The sequence below is a fragment of the Oncorhynchus kisutch genome, linkage group LG7 (assembly GCF_002021735.2).
Source record: "Oncorhynchus kisutch isolate 150728-3 linkage group LG7, Okis_V2, whole genome shotgun sequence".
Lineage (NCBI taxonomy): Eukaryota > Metazoa > Chordata > Actinopteri > Salmoniformes > Salmonidae > Oncorhynchus > Oncorhynchus kisutch.
Window position 1 is genome coordinate 32509996 of NC_034180.2, and position 24040 is coordinate 32534035.

General features: G+C 44.4%; 1 protein-coding gene, 1 long non-coding RNA gene and 1 pseudogene across 2 annotated transcripts; 1 reads left to right on the forward strand and 2 right to left on the reverse strand.

The window, feature by feature from the left end:
* Window positions 1-8: 8 nt before the first annotated feature.
* LOC109894483 (exocyst complex component 5) lies at window positions 9-14511 on the reverse strand. Its single transcript, XM_020488003.2, has 18 exons — window positions 14287-14511; window positions 12555-12649; window positions 11749-11896; window positions 11396-11590; window positions 7705-7769; window positions 7406-7434; window positions 7193-7302; window positions 6937-6981; window positions 4530-4670; window positions 4334-4416; window positions 4030-4239; window positions 3661-3808; window positions 3442-3550; window positions 3171-3291; window positions 2933-3019; window positions 2711-2819; window positions 2205-2420; window positions 9-1855 (listed from the first exon to the last, which is right to left on the reverse strand). Exons 1-18 carry the CDS (start codon window positions 14311-14313, stop codon window positions 1667-1669), a joined length of 2127 nt encoding a protein of 708 aa, XP_020343592.1. The 5' UTR covers window positions 14314-14511; the 3' UTR covers window positions 9-1666.
* A 56-nt stretch (window positions 14512-14567) lies between these two features.
* Window positions 14568-20522, forward strand: LOC109893934 (uncharacterized). The gene is made up of 6 exons (XR_002255810.2): window positions 14568-14649; window positions 15227-15428; window positions 15551-15690; window positions 15793-15904; window positions 16709-16819; window positions 17087-20522. It is a non-coding gene; the product is annotated as an uncharacterized LOC109893934 (long non-coding RNA).
* Window positions 20523-21700: 1178 nt separating this feature from the next.
* LOC109893935 (zinc finger BED domain-containing protein 4-like) lies at window positions 21701-22729 on the reverse strand (annotated as a pseudogene).
* Between the last annotated feature and the right edge of the window lie 1311 nt (window positions 22730-24040).

Here is a 24040-nt window from a genome sequence, read left to right on the forward strand (position 1 = left end):
GAGACCAATTAAACACAAAAAGATTTATGACTCATTAAGGTAAACAGCAGTACACTGGGAATAGCTTAGCATAATACATAACTTCAGGTTTGGTCTCACCGACACTGATAGACAGACAAACAATTACCACCATAGAGAACACAGAGGCACAGCGATCTTGACCCTCCCTGGCCTCCTGTAGGCCCCGTGAAGTCCACTTAACTTTCACTCATTATCTCCTTAAGCGGTGAAGAGAAGTCCACAATGGAGAGCACGGATGGTAAGCCTCGTTGGATAAGCAGGTGTTGATCTATGCAATTACAATGACACATTCACTGACCTCTCGGACCTGTCATCTTAGCCACAGACGGACCACCCAGGACCCCCGAGTGGTTCTCAGACATGATTACGGCTGGGATCACAGCCAGTGTGTTGACCCCTCACCTCTCCCTTGAGGTCAGGGGTCGGAGAGAGGTGGTCATGTGACTCTCTCTGGCAGGCACAGTGGAGCTCTTTAGCAGGCTTGGTTCGGGAGGAGAGAGAGAAGGATGTTGGTGAGAGTAGATTCCTCTGGGAGTTCTGTATGAGGGGTGGCTGTTTCCAGTATGCAGTCAGTCAGTGCCATGACAGGCCTGAGCTATGAAGAGCTCAACTTTCTCTTTGCAGTAGCTTTAAAGTCTGTTCCTGTGTACAAGTGCAGCCACAGAATATACATTTGGCACAATCAAAACAAAATGTTGCTTTATGTTAAAGTTGAAAGCTTGGAAATCCAAGGTTGATATTACCGGTAATATGACACAATCATGTTTTGGTGGATTAGTATTTCAAAACAAGAGTCATATACATTTAAAATTCTTTGTGTTGCAGAAGTCAAGGGCAAATGCAGGGAAATTTAGGTGAAAGGTGCAGTGAAAACGTGTTGTTCTACAGCACGTGTCAAACTCATTCTACGGAGGGCTGAGTGTCCGCGGGTGTTCATCCTCCCTTGACCTTAATTCATCAATCAGGTACACTGATTAGTAAGGAACTCCTCACAACTGGTTGTCCAGGTCTTAATTGAAAGGAAAACCAAAAACCAGCAGACACTATGCCCTCCGTGGAATGAGTTTGACAGCCCTGTTTCACAAGTCAGTCATAGTAGTATCGCACCCCTGGAGCAAACTAGGGTTAAGTGCCATGCTCCAGGGCACATAAACAGATTATTCACCTTGTCGGCTCGAGTATTCGAACCAGCGACCTCTCGGATACTGGCCCAATGCTCTAACCCAGGGTTTCTTAAACTATCAGCTCGAGATCCAAATGAGAAATTGACCGTCCTCCTGTGACCCAAATCGTCCTCCAACAAACCAAATTAAGAAGAAATAGTGTTTGATTATATATGTATTCTCATAACTCGCGACCCACCTCCCACAAACTCAGGGCCCACTTTGGGTCCCGACCCATAGTTTAAGAAACCCTTATCTAACCTCTAGGCTATCTGTAGACCAACTGTGAATGGCGGTGGTCTTTCTTGGCCTCTAGGATGGACAAAGCAAAAGGTGCTACTGCAGATGAGAATGAAAGACTAACTCAGAGAAGACTCCATCCAGGTTGGCTGAATTCCGTTTCCATGGTGAGTTTTGTGAAATCATAGGCCGTGGTGATTGGACGGACCGATGGCTGGACAGCGACGCATTGGCCAGGGCCATTAGCTGAAGTGTCGTCCCAGTCTGGCCTGGCGGTAGTCCACTCTCAGCTGTACGAAGGCGTGCAGAAGGTTCCGGTCCAGGTTGGTGAGCTGCTCACCGGAGCAGACCTGTTTGAGGTTGTCTGGGGCAACCACCAGGAGGTTACACAGCGCATGGAGCGTGTCAAAGAGCTGCAGCACAAGAGGAACCTGGGGGACAGACAGTGAACCATTAGGAACCAGAGGATCCTGGGGGACAGACAGTGAACCATTAGGAACCAGATGATCCTGGGGGACAGACAGTAACTCATCAGGAACCAGAGGATCCTGTGGGACAGACAGTAAACCATTAGGAACCAGAGGATCCTGTGGGACAGACAGTAAACCATTAGGAACCAGAGGATCCTGTGGGACAGACAAACCATTAGCGTTCTGCTAGGAGGAATAAACCAAACCTTTAACTAGGCCAAGAGGCATTTATTCAGTATCATTCCTAGCTCTACATGATGTCAACTGTTGCTACATGCGTAATGATGCTAACTCTGGTGTGACCTCTCACCCGGAAGTCCTTGGCACTTTTGCGGTACTCGGCCACGTCGCAGATGGCCAGCATGCCTCCCATGGAGCTGTAGCTGTACTGCTGCAGGTGCTCGTGGATGAGGCGGTGGAAACGCACGCCCAGCTCCGTCAGCACTGTGTCCACGTTCTTACCATCCATGGACTTCCGCACACGCTCCACCTGCCGACTCACATACACACACACCTTGGAGCAGGCCTGGGGAGCACAGGGAGGAAGTAGGAGTCGGACTGTGTAGTTCTGGTGTCAAAGGTCAAGTGAATCAATGTGCAAAAAAATAATTTGCAACTTCTACAACTATGAAGAATTCTCTGGTACTTGCATAAAACAGATGACTTTCAAGTTAAATACATTTTTTTTTTAAATACACTGAAATTCAACAACATATTCTGAACTGCGAGGAGCAGCGTGTTTAACATGGTTTGATTCTCGCTTTGCTTTTCATAAATGAGAGCAGAGGTGAAGGCTGGGTGCAGTTCACCCCTTACTGCGGTGCACTGGATCATGACGTTGTTCTCATCTTCAGGCCTGAAGTCTGTCTTCTTCTGTTCCGTAGCCAGGATGTGCTTCATCTGTCCCACCATGCAGTTCAGTGTCCTGCAGAGAGAGGACAACACCATGACGACCACCCCTAACACACTAATAGGATACATTCACTCATTTCCCATGATGCTGTTGATAACATTTACAACACTTTGTGGTTTACTGACCTGTCTATGCCTGTGTCCAGTTTCACCTCCATCTGTTCAATCACCTCCTTCTTCTTGTGCAGGCACTCTGTCAGTTTGGGAGATGAGCTGGTGGAGACAGAAGGTCGATGAAAGGTCAAAGGCAATAAAAACCTAACACAGAACAACTTTATCTGGACAGCATGAAGCTATCTAGAGAGTTGCTACCTTTTAATGGGGGGGGGGGGGGGGTGATTGACAGTTCAGGCCCCACGCTAACCTGATAAGAGGCATTAGGTGGTCGTTGAACTGCTTATCAAACAGGTGGAAGATGGTGTTGGCTTGCTGGACCACATCCAGGAAGTACAGGTTGGCATTCTTGGCATCAGCTGAGGGAATGGCTGTAGAAAGAGAGAAACACACCACTTTTCTTTTTTTTTAAAGGCAAAAGAGAACAGAAGGATAGGAAGATGAATATACAACACCTACAAATGAAAAGTATCTGCTCAAGGTTTCACAGCCTTTACGGTGTTAGTGAGAGTTAGATGTACCGGAGAGGCCGATTTCCAGTGCGTAGTCGATGTGGTCCATACACAGGTGTTCCACCAGCAGTAGGAAGATGGAGAAGGCGTTCTTAGGCAGGTCCGAGGGATCTGAGAGCTGGTTCACAACACACAGAGACAGGAACTGATTTACTCTCAGCACTCTACAGGGATTTACTGCATGCAGTGTTATTGTCTCTCCTGTAGGTGGCAGCATAGCAGCCTTACCCTGTTGCACCTCTCGAAAGCGTGGCGTGTCTCCTGCAACAGGTTGACCACCACCTCCTGGGAGAGGAAGGTCTCTCCGTGGGTGTCAATGCTGGGCCCCAGGGGCAGGTTGGTGCGCTGCCTGATCCGCTCCTTCAGCTCCTGGATACTGGGGAGGGGGGGGTGCATTAAGGAAAAGGGAAGAGTGAACTCAAAGACCTTGCTATGATGAGGAGTGGAGAGATGAGGAACATACTATTTAAATCCATTTAACCATTTAATCCAACTGAGATCTGACCCCAAGGATGAACAAAAGTTTTGGGTAAAGGAAGACGAGATAGAAGAGAGGGTCAGGGGGTAGTGGGGTAGAGGTGGTCAGTCACTTCCTACCTGCCCCCACCCTGTGGACGTTTCTGGTGGTTCTTGGAGTCGTAGTAGCGCTGCAGGATCATGGCACTGCGCGTGCGGAGGTAATCTTTCTCCATTTCAATGTAGCTCTCCAGATAGGTGGAGAAGATGTTTTTAATGAGCTTAGACAGGAAGGTGTGTTTGTCTGAGCCCAGGTTGAACTCGGTCAGCTTGGAAGCCAAGGCCGTTGTCCTGGAGACACAGGGTTTCCGCGGTTTCAAAAAAGTCAGAATAGATGGTAAGAGGTGCTTAGAGTGAGAGGTCAAAGGGCGAACAGCAGTATTACCTGGTATAAAGGTCATAGAGGTTTTTGAGGTATTGTTCGACATCAGAGCGGCGGGTTTCATCCAGTTTTTCTTTTACGTGGGCCTGGAACACAAAACTGCTTAGTCAGTCCATCAGAACTGGGTCAGAGAACTAAGACATTTTTAAACCTTGTGGCAGCTGAAGATTTGGTCAATAGGAGAGACTGTCCACTGTACCTGTAGTTTGTTCTCAAAGATGTTCTGGATGAGTTTGGCCATGACGGTCTCTGGGCTCTGGAAGACCTCTCCCACCTGCTTGTTGACCCGCTGGCAGAGGAGTGCAGTGTCTTCAAACACATCACTACGCATGTACGCCCCCTGAACACAGACAGTCAGACAGAGTGAGAAAGAGAGAGAGCGAGAGAGGGTTAACCCCATAGAATCAGGAATTAGAATACTAGAATGGATAAAGTATTATGCCCGTAGAAAAGGTCAGCCATTTTGGTCAGGGAGTTAGTCAGCCAGTGTGCTGTGATAAGATGGTGTAAAACAATGAATTTGAAGATTATCTGCACAGTATGTTTATTAGCTGACTTACCAGCTAGTTTAAGTGGAATGATTCCATATATTTTCAATTTAACTGCCAATATTCCATACAAATGCAGTCAATCCACAGCCAGACACTGGCTGAAATCAGTTAATGATAGGACTTAGACAAGTCAGAAATGCGAAAGTAGTGATTTTGTATTATTAACACTCACAGCTTTCCAGGGAAACAAACATTGAGACATTTATTGTCCGTTTACATATACTACACTGCTCTGCTACACTGCAAAAAAATAAAGGGAACACTTAAACAACACAATGTAACTCCAAGTCAATCACACTTCTGTGAAGCAACACTGATTGACAATACATTTCACATGCTGTTGTGCAAATGGAATAGACGACAGGTGGAAATTATAGGCATTTAGCAAGACACCCCCAATAAAGGAGTGGTTCTGTAGGTGGGACCACAGACCACTTCTCAGTTCCTATGCTTCCTGGCTGATGTTTTGGTCACTTTTGAATGCTGGTGGTGCTTTCACTTTAGTGGTAGCATGAGACTAAGTCTACAACTCACACAACTGGTTCAGGTAGTGCAGCTCATCCAGGATGGCACATCAATGCGAGCTGTGGCAAGAAGGTTTGCTGTGTCTGTCAGCGTAGTGTCCAGAGCATGGAGGCGCTACCAGGAGACAGGCCAGTACATCAGGAGACGTGGAGGAGGCCGTAGGAGGGCAACAACCCAGCAGCAGGACCGCTACCTCCACCTTTGTGCAAGGAGGAGCAGGAGGAGCACTGCCAGAGCCCTGCAAACTGACCTCCAGCAGGCCACACATGTGCTTGATTTCCACGTGGAGTGTCTGCTCAAACGGTCAGAAACAGACTGGGTGGTATGAGGGCCCGACGTCCACAGGTGGGGGGTTGTGCTTACAGCCCAACACCGTGCAGGACGTTTGGAATTTGCCAGAGAACACCAAGATTGGCAAATTCACCACTGGCGCCCTGTGCTCTTCACAGATGAAAGCAGGTTCACACTGAGCACGTGACAGACGTGACAGTCTGGAGTCGCACAGCCCTCCATGTGCTCGCCAGAGGTAGTCTGACTGCCATTAGGTACCGAGATGAGATCCTCAGACCCCTTGTGAGACGATATGCTGGTGTGGTTGGCCCTGGGTTCCTCCTAATGCAAGACAATGCTAGACCTCATGTGGCTGGAGTGTGTCAGCAGTTCCTGCAAGAGGAAGGCATTGATGCTATGGACTGGCCCACCCGTTCCCCAGACCTGAATCCAATTGAGCACATCTGGGACATCATGTCTCGCTCCATCCACCAACACCACAGACTGTCCAGGAGTTGGCGGATGCTTTAGTCCAGGTCTGGGAGGAGATCCCTCAGGAGACCATCCGCCACCTCATCAGGAGCATGCCCAGGCGTTGTAGGGAGGTCATACAGGCACGTGGAGGCCACACACACTACTGAACCTCATTTGGACTTGTTTTAAGGACATTATATCAAAGTTGGATCAGCCTGTAGTGTGGTTTTCCACTTTAATTTTGAGTGTGACTCCAAATCCAGATCTCCATGGGTTGATACATTTGATTTCCATTGATCATTTTTGTGTGATTTTGTTGTCAGCACATTCAACTATGTAAAGAAAAAAGTATTTAATAAGAATTTCATTCATTCAGATCTAGGATGTGTTATTTTAGTGTTCCCTTTATTTTTTTGAGCAGTGTATTTTTTAGGCTATTTATACGTAACAATACCGTAATATTACCGTAATATTTTAGGGTAACAATAATTCTATAACAGTAATTATGATATATCCCACATGTTTCTGCCTAAGTAAAAGCAGGAAATGCATCACTTCTTTACTAATGCCTCTATTGCCATTCATTCCAATTAGAATGGTTTGTATTTTAACAATGGCTACCATTTTCACCCCATTATGGAACTTTGAGGGTTTATTAAATTACTAGAGGGGCTATGTTGAATCCAGACCTCAGGACTAACCTGTGGTGAGACGACAGAAGCGCTCAGGTACTCTATACTGAGCTGTTATAAAGGGTTCATGTTCAACTGAACACTGCACACTCACCTCCTGGCACTGCTTGATATATACATCCACACAGTGTGCATAGCCCTGCAGGAAACACAGACATGTCACAATCACACCTGCATGATTTCCACAATCTAACATCACCAAAAAATGACAACAAACTGTATGCATGGTTGCATAGACGCTGAATGAGACACAAGAGCATATTTGTAAGTTACAACACAACTCAAACAATAACACACATCTTCCTTTAATATGGAGACATATCAGAGTGTGTCCAGTGTTTGTGGGTCACCTTGAAGTGTAAGAGGACCGCAGCGACTTCCTGCATGCGGCCAATCTCGCCCCTACGCTGGGCCGCCGTGAACTCCTGGATCAGCTGGCGCTCCAGGTCGTGGTATTTACCTAGACACACACTCAACAGATTTAGTTGCCTTTCTTAGCATGGCTGTGTTATCACTTGTTCATCAATCAGCAACAAATGAGCATGTTGAACGCAAACACTCACTTGCAATCTTGGCCTTAACATCTGCAAACCTGTTAAGAGGACAAGGATAGAGGCATTCATCAGAGAGATATCGGACATTTAAAAAGCCTCAAACCCAAAATTATATAACGTGTAGTCCCTCTAATTTGAAGTGAGTTGAATATATTCTCTCCCTCAGAAACAACAGTTAATGCAACCTAACATTGACAAAAATATTTCTGATTTTTCTATGAGATGGGCTAGAGGCAGAGTAGCAGCACCTATACTGTTTACATTATACCACAGAGATGTAATGTAATGCTGCCTCCAGGACTACTCACCTGTCGAATGGCAGCTCCTGGGCTATGAGATGCAACTTCTGAATGATATCAGCAGCTTCCTTAATCTGGGAGAGGGAGAAATAGGGGGGAGGGAGACAGATGAACATAAGAAATGGACATCCAGAGAGTAGACCAGCATCTCCACTTAGGGGATCATGTTAAACCAGCCCTCCTCCACCTCCTCTCTGTACACCACGGAGATGATAACAAGCAGCCGCTGCTCACCTGGCTAATGGCATCCACAGCAGCCCTGAGTTAGCAGCATATCCAACTCTGTATTGCTATGCCTCCTCTGAATGGGCTGTAATCCCACAGGAGCCTAAATCGCCTTCAATAATCTGTCCGGCCAGGGATATCTCTCTAAAGAGGGACCCTGTCAAGAACCGCCCACTCCCCCCACCCGACATACACACTCTGGCTGAAAACCCCAGACCTAGGACAGGCCCGCCGTCCGCAACTCCCCGGTTTCTGCAGATGCCTGCCTCAGCTAACATTATTACTCCGCTCCCGTGAGGAGGATCCAGCCTTTCTGCTCGGCAAAGGTTTTCTAAGTATCTGTCCCCCAGCTAAGATTAGCTAAATCCCATGTAAGTAATGTAGCCGTCTCTCTGCAGTCAGGGTTTAGCAGCACTTGTCTCCACGCTGGCGGCCCAGCCCTCCCTTTCAGAAGGATTAGCAGAGCCTTCCCCCTTCAGCTATTCACTCGCAGCTTTCCTCTTTCCTCCTCGTCTGGAGGTATGCTCAGAAAAAGGGATCTGTCTGCAATTTCCACATCATGCCTCTCTGGAAGCATTCTCATCCCATGTCCAGCTCCCGTCTCTGAGATTGATTACTGTTTTCCCACTTAAAGGAATTCATTGAGAGAATCCCAAACTCTTCAAAAACAGCTATGATATTCTGATAATACACTAGGGTTGATAGGGAGGTCGCTCAGATAGTTTTTGAACCCTATAGACGGGTTAGCTGACAACTTCACAAAAACAAATGTGAACGCTTCAATGGGGCAGAAGGCTTCGGTGTGTTGCTGTGATTCCGGATGGCCAGATAGCTAACAGTAAGGACAAGAAACTGCCATGTTGAGAAACGTAGGTGGCTCATTTCAACTCATTGTACACTATATATACACAAAAGTATGTGGACACCTTCAAATTTGTGAATTCGGCTATTTTAGCCACACCCGTTGCTGACAGGTGTATAAAATCAAGCACACAGCCATGCATTTTCCATAGACAAACGTCGGCAGAATGGCAACATGGCAACACCGTCATAGGATGCCACCTTTCCAACAACTCAGGTAGTCAAATTTCTGCCCTGCTCGAGCTGCCCTGGTCAACTGTAACTGTTCTGTTATCGTGAAGTGGAAACGTCTAGGAGCAACGACGGCTCAGCCGCGAAGCAGTAGGCCAAACAAGCTCACAAAACAGGAATGCCGAGTGCTGAAGCGCGTGGCGTGTAAAAATCGTCTGCCCTCAGTTGCAACACTCACTCCCGAGTTCTAAACTGCATCTGGAAGCAACGTCAGCACAAGAACTCTTCGTAGGGAGCTTCATGAAATGGGTTTCCATGGCCGAGCAGCCGCACACAAGCCTAAGATCACCATGCGCAATGCCAAGTGTCGGCTGGAGTGGTGTAAAGCTCGCCGCCATTGGACTCTGGAGCAGTGGAAACGTGTTCTCTGGAGTGATGAATCCCGCTTCACCATCTGACAGTCCGACGGACAAATCTGGATTTGGCGGATGCCAGGAGAACGCAACCTGGCCCAATGCATAGTGCAAACTAAGGTTTGTTGGAGGAGGAATAATGGTCTGGGGCTATTTTTCATGGTTCGGGCTAGGCCCCTTAGTTCCACTGAAGGGAAATCGTAACACTACAACATACAATGACATTCTAGACGATTCTGTGCTTCCAAATGTGGCAACAGTTTGGGGAAGGCCCTTTCCTGTTTCAGCATGACAATTCCCCCGTGCAAAAAGCGAGGTCCATACAGAAATGGTTTGTCGAGATTGGTGTGGAAGAAATTGATTGGCCTGCAGAGCCCTGACCTCAACTCCATCAAACACCTTTGGAATGAATTGGAACACTGACTGCGAGCCAGGCCTAATGCCCAACATCAGTGCCCGACCTCACTAATGCTCTTGTGGCTGAATGGAAGCAACAGCAATGTTCCAACTTCTAGTGCAAAGCCTTCCCAGAAGTGTGGAGGCTGTTATAGCAGCAAAGGTAGGACCAACTCCATATTAATGTCCATTATTTTGGAATGAGATGTTCGACGAGCAGATGTCCACATACACTACATGATCAAAAGTATCTTGCTACTGATACTGTCTCTTTTTTGGGGGGTGTTTGACTGATGTCACATCTATGCTAATATGGCTAAAATGTATAAGCTAGCTAAACAACAACCAGAGAAATGTCTTTGAGAGACAACAAATGCTAATTGTGAAAATTAATTTGTTTTCAATAAACATTAGAGACAAAATATAGTTTACATGTTGTCAACAATCTAAGTCAACTCTGTCTGTTTTGCCCCATAGTTGCACATGCATCGTTTGTTGCTAAACAACCAACCCATGATTAGGAAACATAGATTAATTAGGCCCAGTCTACCTCGCAACTTAAGGCAATTAAGCCAGACATGAGCATGTTGACATCCATACCAGTCAATCCGTTAGCTATTGTCAAGAAGTAAATGCGAGTATATTAATCCAAATTAGCTAAAGGTTTCAATTAAAGGGATCAATTCCACAAATTAAAATGGGTGGTTACTTCATAATCCTGTTCATTAACTAATTTCAGTTCTTAATATCTTTCACTGCTGTAGTTTTTTGTTTGTTTTCAATGGTCAAACTCAATCTCTTTAGGACGACATATGGGTGGATGGTAGTGTATGCATCCTGACCAAACTCAATCTCTTTAGGACGACATGTGGGTGGATGGTAGTGTATGCATCCTGACCAAACTCAATCTCTTTAGGACTACATGTGGGTGGATGGTAGTGTATGCATCCTGACCAAACTCAATCTCTTTAGGACGACATGTGGGTGGATGGTAGTGTATGCATCCTGACCAAACTCAATCTCTTTAGGACGACATGTGGGTGGATGGTAGTGTATGCATCCTGACCAAACTCAATCTCTTTAGGACGACATGTGGGTGGATGGTAGTGTATGCATCCTGACCAAACTCAATCTCTTTAGGACGACATGTGGGTGGATGGTAGTGTATGCATCCTGACCAAACTCAATCTCTTTAGGACGACATGTGGGTGGATGGTAGTGTATGCATCCTGACCAAACTCAATCTCTTTAGGACTACATGTGGGTGGATGGTAGTGTATGCATCCTGACCAAACTCAATCTCTTTAGGACGACATGTGGGTGGATGGTAGTGTATGCATCCTGACCAAACTCAATCTCTTTAGGACGACATGTGGGTGGATGGTAGTGTATGCATCTTTACCAAACTCAATCTCTTTAGGACTACATGTGGGTGGGTGGATGGTAGTGTATGCATCCTGACCAAACTCAATCTCTTTAGGACTACATGTGGGTGGATGGTAGTGTATGCATCCTGACCAAACTCAATCTCTTTAGGACTACATGTGGGTGGGTGGATGGTAGTGTATGCATCCTGACCAAACTCAATCTCTTTAGGACGACATGTGGGTGGATGGTAGTGTATGCATCCTGACTTTTTCTGGGTTGTTGAAGACATCACTGCGAAGCTCCCCATCCAGGAACTCATTAAAGTAGGTCATGAGACGCTGGGCCTCCACAGCCCTCTGCCTGGGCGTGTTCACTCCCTCCAGCTGGTCACCAAGGTGACACACCTTGGTGGCCACATAGCTGATGTGCTCGTCCAACTCCTGGAAGTGCTGGAAGGCTACCTGTATGGAGACAAAGAAGTCACATGTTTAGTGACATGATCGATGAATGTGGATAAAACAAAACATTTTCTTCAGAAAAGTGTCTGTCGACAGGAGGAACTGCTGGGGATTTGGGGTTGTGGTGGGTGGTTGAGGGTCCGGTGGGCCGTGAAGCTGACCTGGTTGCTCCTCTGTAAGTCCTGCACTTTGTGGGCAAACTCCTTGGCCTCTCTGTGACACTGGTGCTCCAGCTTCTCCACCCGCCGCTGGATCTTCTCATCCAGATGCTTCAGCTCCTCTATGTGGTTCTCAAACTCCTCCAGCAGCCTGGAAGGGAAGCAGGACAAGGGCTTTATTAACACACTGCAGGCCTACCTCACATTGGTCTAGAGTAAATACTCTATAGCCATAAGGCCACTTACAGTACAAGCTGGTCTTCAACACTCTTCATTGATCTACAGTCATGAGTTTTACAGCAAACAAAGGGTAGGGAAAAACTGCTTTACTATATTACTAGCATGAGTGACTGCGTAATATGGGGTGAGATTTGTCCTACTAACCTTACACTATCTCTGTTAATATTTATAAATAGCATTGGGGGCTTAATTCTTGGGTCCCCAGATTTCAGAATCTCTACAAACTGGAAGCTTCGTCAGCTGCATTTAAAGTGAGGACTGTGGAGCAAATGTTGTAAGTCAGCACCATATTTAACAGAGTTGGAAACATCCCAAAATGATGAGTATATAATCTTTTGGCTAATTCCTTAGGTGGTGGCTACAGCTTAGGCACATTGCCCATCCCTTCCCAACTCGCACACATTCCCTCTCTGTCAGTTACTGTATGACTCAGAACTTAGTGGCCTCCCATAATGCTCTGCCTCAGAGTTATCTTCAATGGAGGTTTAAATAAAGCTTGCTGTATGGTTGGGACTAGAGCCATGATTACAGTGAGTCTGAATAAAGCCATGTCTTTAGTACAAGACTACCTTTTGGGGTCGAATGCCTCTGCTCCTCCTTTGGACCCTCCTCCAGGGGTTCTCCAGGCCAACCTCTCTATGTACTCGTCTGCATCAAAGGGCTCCTGTGAATCATATCATATCACACACATACAGTAAATCAGTGTAAATGGTGTGTATCTTACATGACATGCGCAATACTGGACCTAGCTGAGGAACGCTCAACTCTGTTCTCTTATATCGAGGTGGGGTTGAGTTTTTATAACTGGGTCGCAGGATTTGAGTCACCATCATTCGATTCCTGTAAAAATTTAAATTCGGAAAACGCTTACCTGTACCTATGTTTGTCCTGTACAACTGCGGTCCTTCTGCGGGGTGCTGAAATTCTACGTAAACTGAAATCCCTTCAAAAAGTAAGCTACCTGCCAGTTCGATTCACCATAATAATTCCTTAATAATTTTGCCTACTATAATTAATATAAGTATCTGCTTATAATTTAATACATTTGGTAGGCCATATTCTAATTTCCGACATTTGGTAGGCCATTTGTATGTCAACTATAGTTTGATACATGCAGCTTCTCTTCTGTCATAACTTGTTGCCCCAGAAGACCAAATAAAGTAGTGCTCACCAGAATAATGTCTTACATTGATGGAATGAATGCATTAGTAATCTAGTTAACGCTGGTAAAATTGTCTGTTTTGTGTAGTGACCGGGGAGAAAACAGTGGAAAGATTAGTCCTGTGCAAAATGTCATCAGCTTGACCAGTTTTAAGGAAATGAAAAGCTGAGAAAAATACCAAACACGTTTCTGACAAGACTTCAGTTTGGGTGCATATTTGATATGGTTGAAATACTGTCTGATGGCATAACAGTGTCGAAGATAGCACATTACACACGCATTTGCATTTTCTCAAAGAGATGCTGAAAGAAAAACATAATATTTCTCCACTGCTGTTCCCGAGACAAAATTAACATTTGTTGTATAATTACACTGCAAGAAATGAATAATTGTCCAGGAGTTAATATTATATTACGCTACATGTGAGAGGTTAAAGGCCGAAACTCAGTGTCCATATTTCAGTGACTAACCCATGTAAACGTAAATTAAGAATATGATGTTTATTTATGTTTACAGGGATACCCATGAGCAGGATATCAAAGGTGCATGTAAACAGCTTTTCCCGAATAAGACCTTATACGGGATATGAGCTACTATCCGTAATAATATGCGCATGTAAACGTGGTCACTGCTTATAGCTGGGCAAGCCCATTCACAGACAGTAGTACATTATTGGGCCAACACTGGGCGTGACAAGCTAGCAAATGCAACTGTACACAATAACAAAAAACATAGTAGCTAGAATTAACATTCACTGCTGGAAAGGCTCTGTTGGTCAACATATGTAGGTAACGTTAGCTACATGTTTGACAACATATCCCTGGATAAACACAGCACTGCCAACTGTATAGCGAGTGGTAGCTAGCTAGATGATGTCAGCTTCCTTTCAAAAACGCGATTTACACTCATTATAGTTATCTGGCTAGCTAGCTATAGCTAACGTTAGCCAGCTAGCTATAGCCTAATCGGTTAAACAATAGGCTGGCTGGCTAGCTTGCTAGCTCGGACTTCTCGTCATATGGATGGATAGCTAGCACTGACTTCTCCTTTCTCCACCTAGCTAACATTAGCTAGCTACCTAGAACTAGCTGACAGCTACCCCAACAATACTAGAACATACAGTCATACATTCAATTTACCTCGAATAGTTGAGCAGTCGTTGACATGTTTTACTTCGATTTGCAATGTAGAAATTGCAATTCAGGCAAACTAACAGTCGGGTATGACAGACAACTGATTGATCAACTGGATTTATGTTTTGCCCTTTACTGACAACAGTTACACAGCTCTACTTCCTGTATCCAAAGCAATACAACTCCCGTGCTGAAGAAAAAAAAAGGTTTGGGACTGGTCGTTGCCAGAATACACTGCGTAAAACGCATGCACCAAATGATTCTTGATTGGTCCAGGCAGTCACATTATAATAAAAATAGGAAGTACAGTTTGCAGTGAAAATAGAACGAAACAGAACCTCAATGTTAATTTGGTAGAACATCAGCCGTGTAAGTTTAAAATGAAACAAAATTGTATTATTTTTAATTTTAGGATTTTACTCATAGATGTATCACTGAAGAGTCCTGGTTACCATATTTATTCATAACCTCAATCACAGTCAATAACATTAATTCCTGGCCAAAATGAGTGAGGGCATTGTGGATCATACAGTAACGTTGCATACGAGAAAGAGAATCTGTAGTTGTGCGTTTTTCCAGATTTGTAATGCTTTTTTTTCTTCTTTTCCCTGATTGTACTGTGCATGTACTCATTTTTATTATTCTACTTTCAACACTGTCAGCAGGCTATGTCCTCTTTGTGATTGTGCAGTATTTTGTCTTCTTCTCTAACACATGCAATACCCAACAGTGCTAAGTGTCTGGCCGGCTCCCTCTGTCCTCTGGCCAGTGTTGGCCATTTGCCACTGGTGGATGGCCCCTTCCTCCTCTGGCCAGGCTGTTCTCTGTCGCACAGCACCTCACACTGTTATCGGACCTGCGGGCTTTCCTCTGTGGGTCTGGGAGTAAGCCTGACAGTGAAGGACTGGCCTATCGCCTGGCCATGATACCCTCTATCTTCCTGCAGGTCTGCCCCTTTGGGACCCCCCTGGACATCCCTCAGCCAGGGGCCTCATCGGCATCAGCAATGCCCTCTCCTGCAAGGATCCAGAAACACCAAGCCTAGAAAACGGCTGCAGCATGGTGGGGCTGTGGTGAATGTAGCTCTATCGGAGATGGTACGCTCCATGCAGTATGGAAACTGCACAGTGTCTACAGTGAATTGCAAGGTGAGCACAGTCTATGGTACAGTAAATGTAATGCTAAAGCTTCTTGTTGCCTTCTGCTGTCTCCTAATTTTCTCAAACCTATTTGTTCTTTTCCCCTTTGTGTAATCTGTGTGACGTGGAAGGGGTCCTTCCCAATGTGACGGTCACTCTCTCGCTGCGACCCAATGGCTCACCACTGCTGGATGTCCTGGTCCATCCTTGTGTGTCTTCACTGGATGCCTCTGGCCCCTACAAGTTCCCCTTCTCCCATTGAGTCGTTCAGGTCCACAGCTTCTAAACATAGCTAAACACTCCTTCATACATCAAAAAATGTCATACATTGCTATGTTCGTCTCATGTCAAATTAAATGCTGTCTTTTCTCAGGTCCCCGTGCCACCCATCCTCCCTGTCAGTTGAAGGAGTATGACAACCAGCTGCATTTGACTGTGAGGAACAGCTCTGAGTACTGTGAGGCACATCTGCCGTTCTTTAACAGGTAACCTATGGACATATCAAATCACATTGTTTTTGTCACCTGCACCAAATACAACAGGTGTAGTAGACCTTACCGTGAAATGCTTACTTACAAGCCCTTAACCAACAATGCAGTTCAATAAATAGAGTTAAGAAAATATTTACTAAATAAAGTAAAGTAAAAAGAAAAGAAAGTAACACAATAAAATAACAATAACGAGGCTATATACAGGGGGTACCGTTACCGAGTAAATGTGCTGGTGTACAGGTTAGTCGAGGTCATTTGTACATAGGTAAGTAGGGGTAAAGTGACCATGCATAGATAATACACAGCGAATAGTAGCAGTGTAGAAACAGGGGGGGGGGGGTTAATTGTTCAGCAGTCTTATGGCTTGTGGTAGAAGCTGTTAATGAGCCTTTTGAACTTGGCTTTCCGGCAGCGCTTCCTCTAAACACAATACATAACATCTCACATTGATGACAGGCTTCCTGATGTCAACATAGTAGCTTATTACACATAATCATCACTTTTTGTCGCTTGAAATAGTGTTTTAGCTAGTTTTTTAAGAAACACATCTAGACTTCAAGTTCAATTTAACCTCTGACCTATGTGTCCCTGTATGGACCAGATGAGTAGTGTGGATGTAAAGGTGAGCTCAGGACAGCTGGAGGTGTTCAAGGAGAACCTGCTGGTCTGGGTCCTCTATGTCTCACTGGTCTGGCAAAAACATTTACACTTTGCAATGACCCAGTTTAAGCCATATTACATGTTCAAATAGCTTTTGTTTATGGACCAACATGCCTATTCTGCCCTGCCACTCTTTAGGCCAGAAGTTCCCCAAGTCCAGTGAGGTGTCACTAGACAGCACTGAGTTTCTTAGGGCAGTTCCCAGGACCTACAGATCCTCTCTGCACAGACCTTACAGTCTACATCAAAGTAAGTCAGAATCTTTCTAGACAATGGAGATGCATCTAAAACCAAACAAACCAGAAACTTTTCATTTATGTTTTTCAGTTGTACTTTCGAGTGCCAGACTTGACTCTGTCTGGATGTTGTGTAGCCCAGTATTCAGTGCAGGTCTATTCCTCTGCAAAACCTTGCATAGTCACATATTTGGGTTCTAATGCTGGTTTCATTATTATGTATGAAAATAGGTGTATTTGTGTGAATTCTGAATGCACATTCTCTTTCTCCTCTCTGCAGCAACTGGACAACAGGATTCTGGTGACCAGGTTTGAATCTGTGAAACAGACAGCATCCAACGTTATGAACCCAATGGTCAAAGTACTGTAACTGAATGGTTTGTTTCTGCTGTTGTTCTTACAGTCTCGGTCTCTTCTAAGATGCAAAATGCTGTTTCTCATCTGTTCTGAACACAGACCAATCCCTTTTTTTGTGAAAGAATGTGCCTTAATGAATAGAGATAATGGTTATTTAACTGAATTCTAGTAATTCGAGTAGTACTACTGGATACAGATATTGAAATGTAAAAAATGGTATTGATGCTGCCATTTTTGGAACTTGTTTGGCCATCCCACTCCACATCTCTTTAGAGTGTTGCCACCCTTAGCTCTGACAGTCCTACTTCAGTCCCACCCCTCCATCAGCCGGATAATTAGCAGCTGGGGCCTTGTTGTCAGCTGGAGCTGAGGGCCTGTGGGAGACGGGGCTTGGGCTGTGAAAGGGTAAGCTGATCTGGGCAGAGTCTGTGCCACAAAGGGCCCCTCTGGAGAACTGGCAGGACTCACTGGTTCCTCCCTGTGACTGCCCTGCCTGTCAGCCAGTGGTCTCTTCAAATACCCAGCCTCTCCACTGAACCGCCCTCTAAAAAGTAGAGGCCCCAGCTGGCCAGATGACTGGCTAATTGGAGAAACTGGGTGTGGTGGCATTAAATATTACATGACAAAAATAGGTTTAGCGTAGGGGTCCGGATTCAGGTCTTAATTGCAATTTGATTAGAGTAGAGCTCATCCATGCATGACCATGATAAAAAAAAACTGTAAATTAAAAGAAAATGCATCGGCATGTCTACAAAATGTAACAAAAAAGTGAACGAAGCTGTTTCCCAAGACACACTATATGTAGACCCGGTTTTTAGTAAGGAAGGTACACTGAACAAAAATATAAACACAAATTAATTTGGCCCTAATCTATGGATTTCACATGACTGGGCCTGGGAGGGCCACCTGGGAGGGTCCACCCCCTGGGGAGCCAGGCCCAGCCTATAAGAATACGTTTTATCCCACAAAAGGGCTTTGTTACAGAAAGAAATGCTCATCAGTTTCATCAGATGTCCGGGTGGCTAGTCTCAGATGATCAGGCAGGTCAATAAGCCGGATGTGGAGGTCCTGGGTTGTCATGGTTACACGTGGTCTGCGCTTGTGAGGCCAGTTGGACGTACTGCCAAATTCTCTAAAACGATGTTGGAGGTGGCGTATGGGAGATAAATTAACATTCAGTTCTCTGGCAAGAGCTCTGGTGGACATTCCTGCATTCAGCATGCCAATTGCATGCTCCCTCAACTTGAGACATTTGTGGCATTGTGTTGTGACAAAACTGTGGCCTTTTATTGTCCCCAGCAATAAAAGAGTGGCCTTTTATTGTCCCCAGCACACAGAGCACCTGTGTAATGATCATGCTGTTTAATGAGCTTCTTGATAGATGGATTATCTTGGCAAAGGAGAAATGCTCACTAACCGGGATGTAAACACATTTGTGCACAATATCTGAGAGAAATAAGCTTTTTGTGCATTTTCAACATGTTGCATTTATATTTTTGTCCAGTGTATATATAATGGTCATATAGACACTGCTAGGTATGTGCACATCTGGTAGTTGAAGAGTTAAAACAGCGGGAGATTGTGATCCACTGTGAGTGTGTTCCACTGTAGCCAGATTCCTCTGAGTGCTCTATTGTCCAGCACTGGCCTCTCTTGCCCTCTTGCTGGTGCAATAGCCACATTCTCACCAGGATTTCCACCCAGGAGACTGACCATGACCAATCCTCTGTCAATTGGAACCAATTGCTTTATTAAAGTCCCCAGCTACAATAAATGCAGTCTCAGGATAGGCAGTTTCCAGTTTGCATGAAGTCCAGAGCCGTCATGGTGTCGGCTTGAGGGGAAATATACGCGGCTGTGACGACGAACAAAGAACATTTTCTTGGGAGGTAATGTGGTCAACATTTGATAGTAAGGTATTCCAGATCGGCAAAACAAAAGGACTTGAGTTCCTTTACGTTACCACAATAACACCATGAGTAGTTAAATCATGAAACATATACCTCCGCTTTTTTCCTGGAGACCTATTTTATTCCTGTCTGCACGATGTACTGAGAACCCCGCTGGCTGAATGGATATCCAAAGAAAGCCATGATTCCATGAATGTTACAGTCCCTGATGTATCTCTAGAAGGAGATCTTCACCCTGAACTTGTCTACTTTATTGTCCAGGGACTGAACATTAGCGTGTAATATGCTCGGAAGCAGTGGATGGAATGCACACCTTCTGAGTCGAACTAAAATCTCACTTCATATTCCTCTTCTCCGTCAGTGGAGTCTTAGAGCAGCCCATGGTGAAAGAAACGTTCTTAGCAAATAATGTAAGAAATAAACACACAAAAAAATACTACAAAGTTAGCTAGGTGCTAGGAACAGGGCGACCATGTCTATTGGTGCCATCTTTTTCATCTCACCACCAGTGGGTGCTGCAGCACCTCCAGCACCTGTACTTCCCACAGCTATGGTGAGATGCAAGACTTCACTCTCACACAGTCACACACAGTACCTGTGCATGTGCACAGTTTTGCTTCATGCTCTTACAGCGTCTGAGCCACAGGACCAAAACAGTCGAAAAGTTGAGCCTTGAGCTTCTATACTCTTAGTTGTTGCGGAAATTGACCCACTATGCTGTTTACCTTCTTTGTCTACGTCATATTGCTGAGTATGCCTTTAATCTCCTTAGGCTTCGATCACACCGACAGCATCATTGCACAAAATAGTACGCAGCATCATCTGGATATGTATGCAACAAACAATCAACATTCACCTTCTGCTACAATTTATGACAAGCCATTTACGCATACAGTTTGACGCATATGTCGATAAATCCAATGTATGCACCACACCGAACACTGCAAATGCCTCTGCAACACAATGCTGCAAGGCGAACACAGCGTTTCATTGGAAATTTATGTAATTCTGGTGTACCAAAATGCAACGACAGTGTCCGGACGAAGTGCTACCCTCACACTGTCAAGCCTTCTACGACGTCCAGTGGTATGGATGGAGAACATGTTTTTGAGCTCTGTCTCTTTGACACACTAAACAAAAAACGTAATTTAGATTTATAGATATGTAATTTTATTTCTGCATTCAATTATTTCATAAAATGTGTAGACTTATTGATAGTACACTGTTCCAAAGATTTTTATGCGACTCCTCAGCAAATTGACTTCTATGAGTGTCGTAAAGTTGTTTTTCATGGGACAGTGAGCCCAAGGGCCGGTATTTATATGCCCTCCAAAGAGAGTACGGTGGACCAAGATTCAAAGGTCAGATTAGGAAGGAAGAGGTGGTGTTTGCTCGGTTGCGCCTTAGACATTGTACATTGAACTCATCAATACATCTGGTTGGCAATCATGTGAATGGTTTGTGTATCGAGTGTATGGTTGATGAAACACTGGAGCATGTGATGATGTGTTGTTTTATGTACTGGTATGTGAAAGAGCGGGAAAGATTGATGTGTATAGTTATTGAGGTTGGATGAGGATTGGGGGGGTGATTGACTACACACTCCAGTACAGTAGGTGGCGGCATGCACCTCTAATGTTTGTTTGCGAACCGACATATTACCATAGAAGAAGAAGAAGAAGAAGAAGAAGAAGAAGAAGAAGAAGAAGAAGAAGAAGAAGAAGAAGAAGAAGTACTAGAATACCTTTTTCACACAGTGCATGCTAGATGTCGACCGATTATGATTTATTAACGCCGATACCGATTATTGGAGAACCAAAAAAAGCAGATACCGATTAACGATTTCTATGTCTATATATTTGTAATAATGACAATTAGAACAATACTGAATGAACAATGAACACTTGTATTTTAAGTTAATATAATACATAAATAAAATCAATTTAGTCTCAAATAAATAATGAAACATGTTCAATTTGGTTTAAATAATGCAAAACACAGTGTTGGAGAAGAAAGTAAAAGTACAATATGTGCCATGCATAAAAGCTCATATTTAAGTTCCTTGCTCAGAACATGAGAACATATGAAAGATTGTAGTTCCTATTATATTCCCAGTTAAGAGGTTTTAGGTTGTAGTGCAGAAAGCAAAGCTTGTCTGTATGTTCCCGTCAGTCTGCTCCTCTGCTTATCATAAATGATCCCCACCTCACTGAACACTCTCTCGCTAGGGACCGAAGAAGATGGGGGACAGAGAAACTTCTTTGCCAGTGGAGCTTCCACCACTCCAAAGGCAAGCTGCTCTTTCTGTCAATGACAGGCTCTGTGAGGTAACGCTCCAGCTCAATTTCAAAACTACACTGGACTTCAGCCCTGCCCTCTTGGCTTCCAAGGATTCTAGCGTAGAGGCTGTCCACCAGACTGGGTGGCTGATCTACCTGGTCTTCAGCCCTGCCCTCTTGGCTTCCAAGGATTCTAGCGTAGAGGCTTTCCACCAGACTGGGTGGCTGATCTATCCGGATTCTTTGCACCTGGATCTGAGTCCTCCTCTACACTAGTCCTTTCTGCTGTGGCTCTGGGATTTGGTTTCCTTAGGTCAGATTCCTCCTTCAGCCACTCTTTTGCTTTCTCTAGTGCTGTCCCTGAGGTGAAGGCATATCTCTTGCCAACACTAGGCACTTTGTCTCCTCGGCCTTGGGGAACCACCTTGTCAGACTGTCCAACATGGTCTTCCGTAAAGTTTTGATGCCTTGAGTAGAAGAACCCTCCTGCTGCAGCATCAGCTTCAGCACCGACACACTGGGGATGATGCATGCTGCTGTAGAGTTGGAGTGGCTCATCTCCAGTGTTACCTCCTCCATAGGTGCCAGAGTCTCAATTAGGTTAGAGACAATGTCCCACTGTGCAGCAGACAAACTGCTGATGTGTCCATATTCACCTGCATACACATTCAGTGCACGCCTCTATTCAAACATCCTCTGTAACATGTGTAGTGTTGAGTTCCAGCGAGTTTGAACTGTTTGGATGATGCTGTGTTTGGGAAGGCCAAGCTCTTCCTGAATGGCCCTTGGCCTCTGTTTGGCCAGTACAGAGTGGTCAAAGTGAGTTGCACAGCTCTTCAACATGGCAATAATATCTAGCACAGCTCTCTGACTGGATAGTCCATCATTGATTACAAGCTGTATGCCAGTCTCATAACTTTCACCATGTTTGTCCCACTGTCCCAGAGGACCAGAACTACACGTTCTGTGTGGATTTCCCAGTATTCCAACATGGTTAAAAACATCTCTCTGATATAGTTTTCAGTCATAGTCTTGACATTCAGCACAACCTGCTTTCTTGTCCAGATATTGTCAATTAAATGTCCAGTAAGGCTCATCAGGGAGTCTGTAGTGCCTGACCAGCAGTCAGTTGTGAATGCCATGTGTGGAGCATTCAATGGTGCCAAAAGATTCTTCACTTTCATCACAGCTCTTTCATGTGTTTTACCTAGCATTTCTATGCGGTATAATTTTTCATCTTTGATCCTGTTGCTGGGGTTCAGCAAGAGTAATCAGCCTCTGAAAACCAACGTTAGACACCACTGTGAATGACTGCTTGTCAGGGGCTATCATCTTAATAATTGCTTTATCCATCTTCTTAGGTCTTTGTCCTGCCATTTTGCTTGTTTATTAAAAAGTTCTAAGATTGTAGCCTGCGATGTCTGTGACGTGTCTGTATCACTTTTTCCTGGCAAAGAATTTGCGTTTAGCTTTTTTCATCATTGCTTCCTTATGGGCTTTTGGATAGGTGTTCTTAAGGTGAATCCACAGGTTGCTGACAACACGCTTACATCTTTATCACAAATAAGACACCTTGCTTTCCCTGGTGCCAATTCAATGTAATAGTCCTACACTGGTGCTTTTCTCTGCCATCTGTAAAATGTATATAATCATACACCCACACAGCACTCTGAAGAGACAAGGATACTGAAGAGTCTGCTTAGGAGACACACATATTCTCAACTGTTTGAATAATAAAACTAGAGTTTAAGTTACCTGTGATGAATGTTCAAAACAAAAACTGTCATTTCTATATGCAGGAAATCCCATTTTAATACTGGGCATGGTAAGAATTGACTACCAAAGTGTGAGTCATAATTCCCATGACACCTTACAGCAAAATCTGAAAAGCGGTTCCTTCATTCATTTATTCCATAGGATAGTTTTAGATTCACTTCAAATAAGGTCTGTGTTTCATGTAGGCTTACACCACCTTGCCAATTTGATAACTGTGTAGATATTCATAGGACAAGGTAACTCTGATCAATATAGGCTAAATATAAGCAAATAAAGTGGGATCCAAAATTACTGGCTCCACTGGCAATGCACAAACAATACTTAAAAAATATAAACAATATAATTAGAGAGACAAACTCAAAATTACAACATGTGAAAAATACTGTACTTTATTAATGTTTCAATGGAACCCACCAAAATAATTTATTGATTTAATTAAAAATCAATGTCCTCCAAATCAAGGTTTCACAATTATTGGCACCCTTAAATGTTATTGTAAATAACATCTGCCAAAATTAAACAAGGAATTAAATTCCACTTATTTAAGTGTATCTAAGTGTTTAAGGAACTATATTGAGCCTTTACATCACTTCCTTTTTCACTAGTACTAGAGTATAAAAATGAGGTAACACGCATGCAATATCCCTTTGTCCTCCAACACCATGAAGAAAAGAAAAGACCTGGCAGTTCAAAAGGGCCAGATGGTCGTAGACCTTTATAAATCTGGTAATGGCTACAAGAAGATCCACAAACGATTGAATATACCACTGAGCACTGTCAGGGCAATTATTAAAACATGCAAAAGATATGGAACAGTTGAAAACCTCCCGGGTAGAGGACACAAATGCATTTTGCCCCCCAGGATAGGGAGGAGGATCGTGAGAGAAGCAACAAAATCCCCAAGAATCACTG

Coding starts and splice junctions, on each gene's coding strand:
- LOC109894483 (XM_020488003.2), bottom strand. CDS start 14,313: ATGTCAACGACTGCTCAACTATTCGAG. Junction 7,435..7,704: donor CAGGAGCTGCCATTCGACAG/GTGAGTAGTCCT, acceptor TCCTCTTAACAG/GTTTGCAGATGTTAAGGCCA. Junction 7,303..7,405: donor TGTTAAGGCCAAGATTGCAA/GTGAGTGTTTGC, acceptor GTGTGTGTCTAG/GTAAATACCACGACCTGGAG.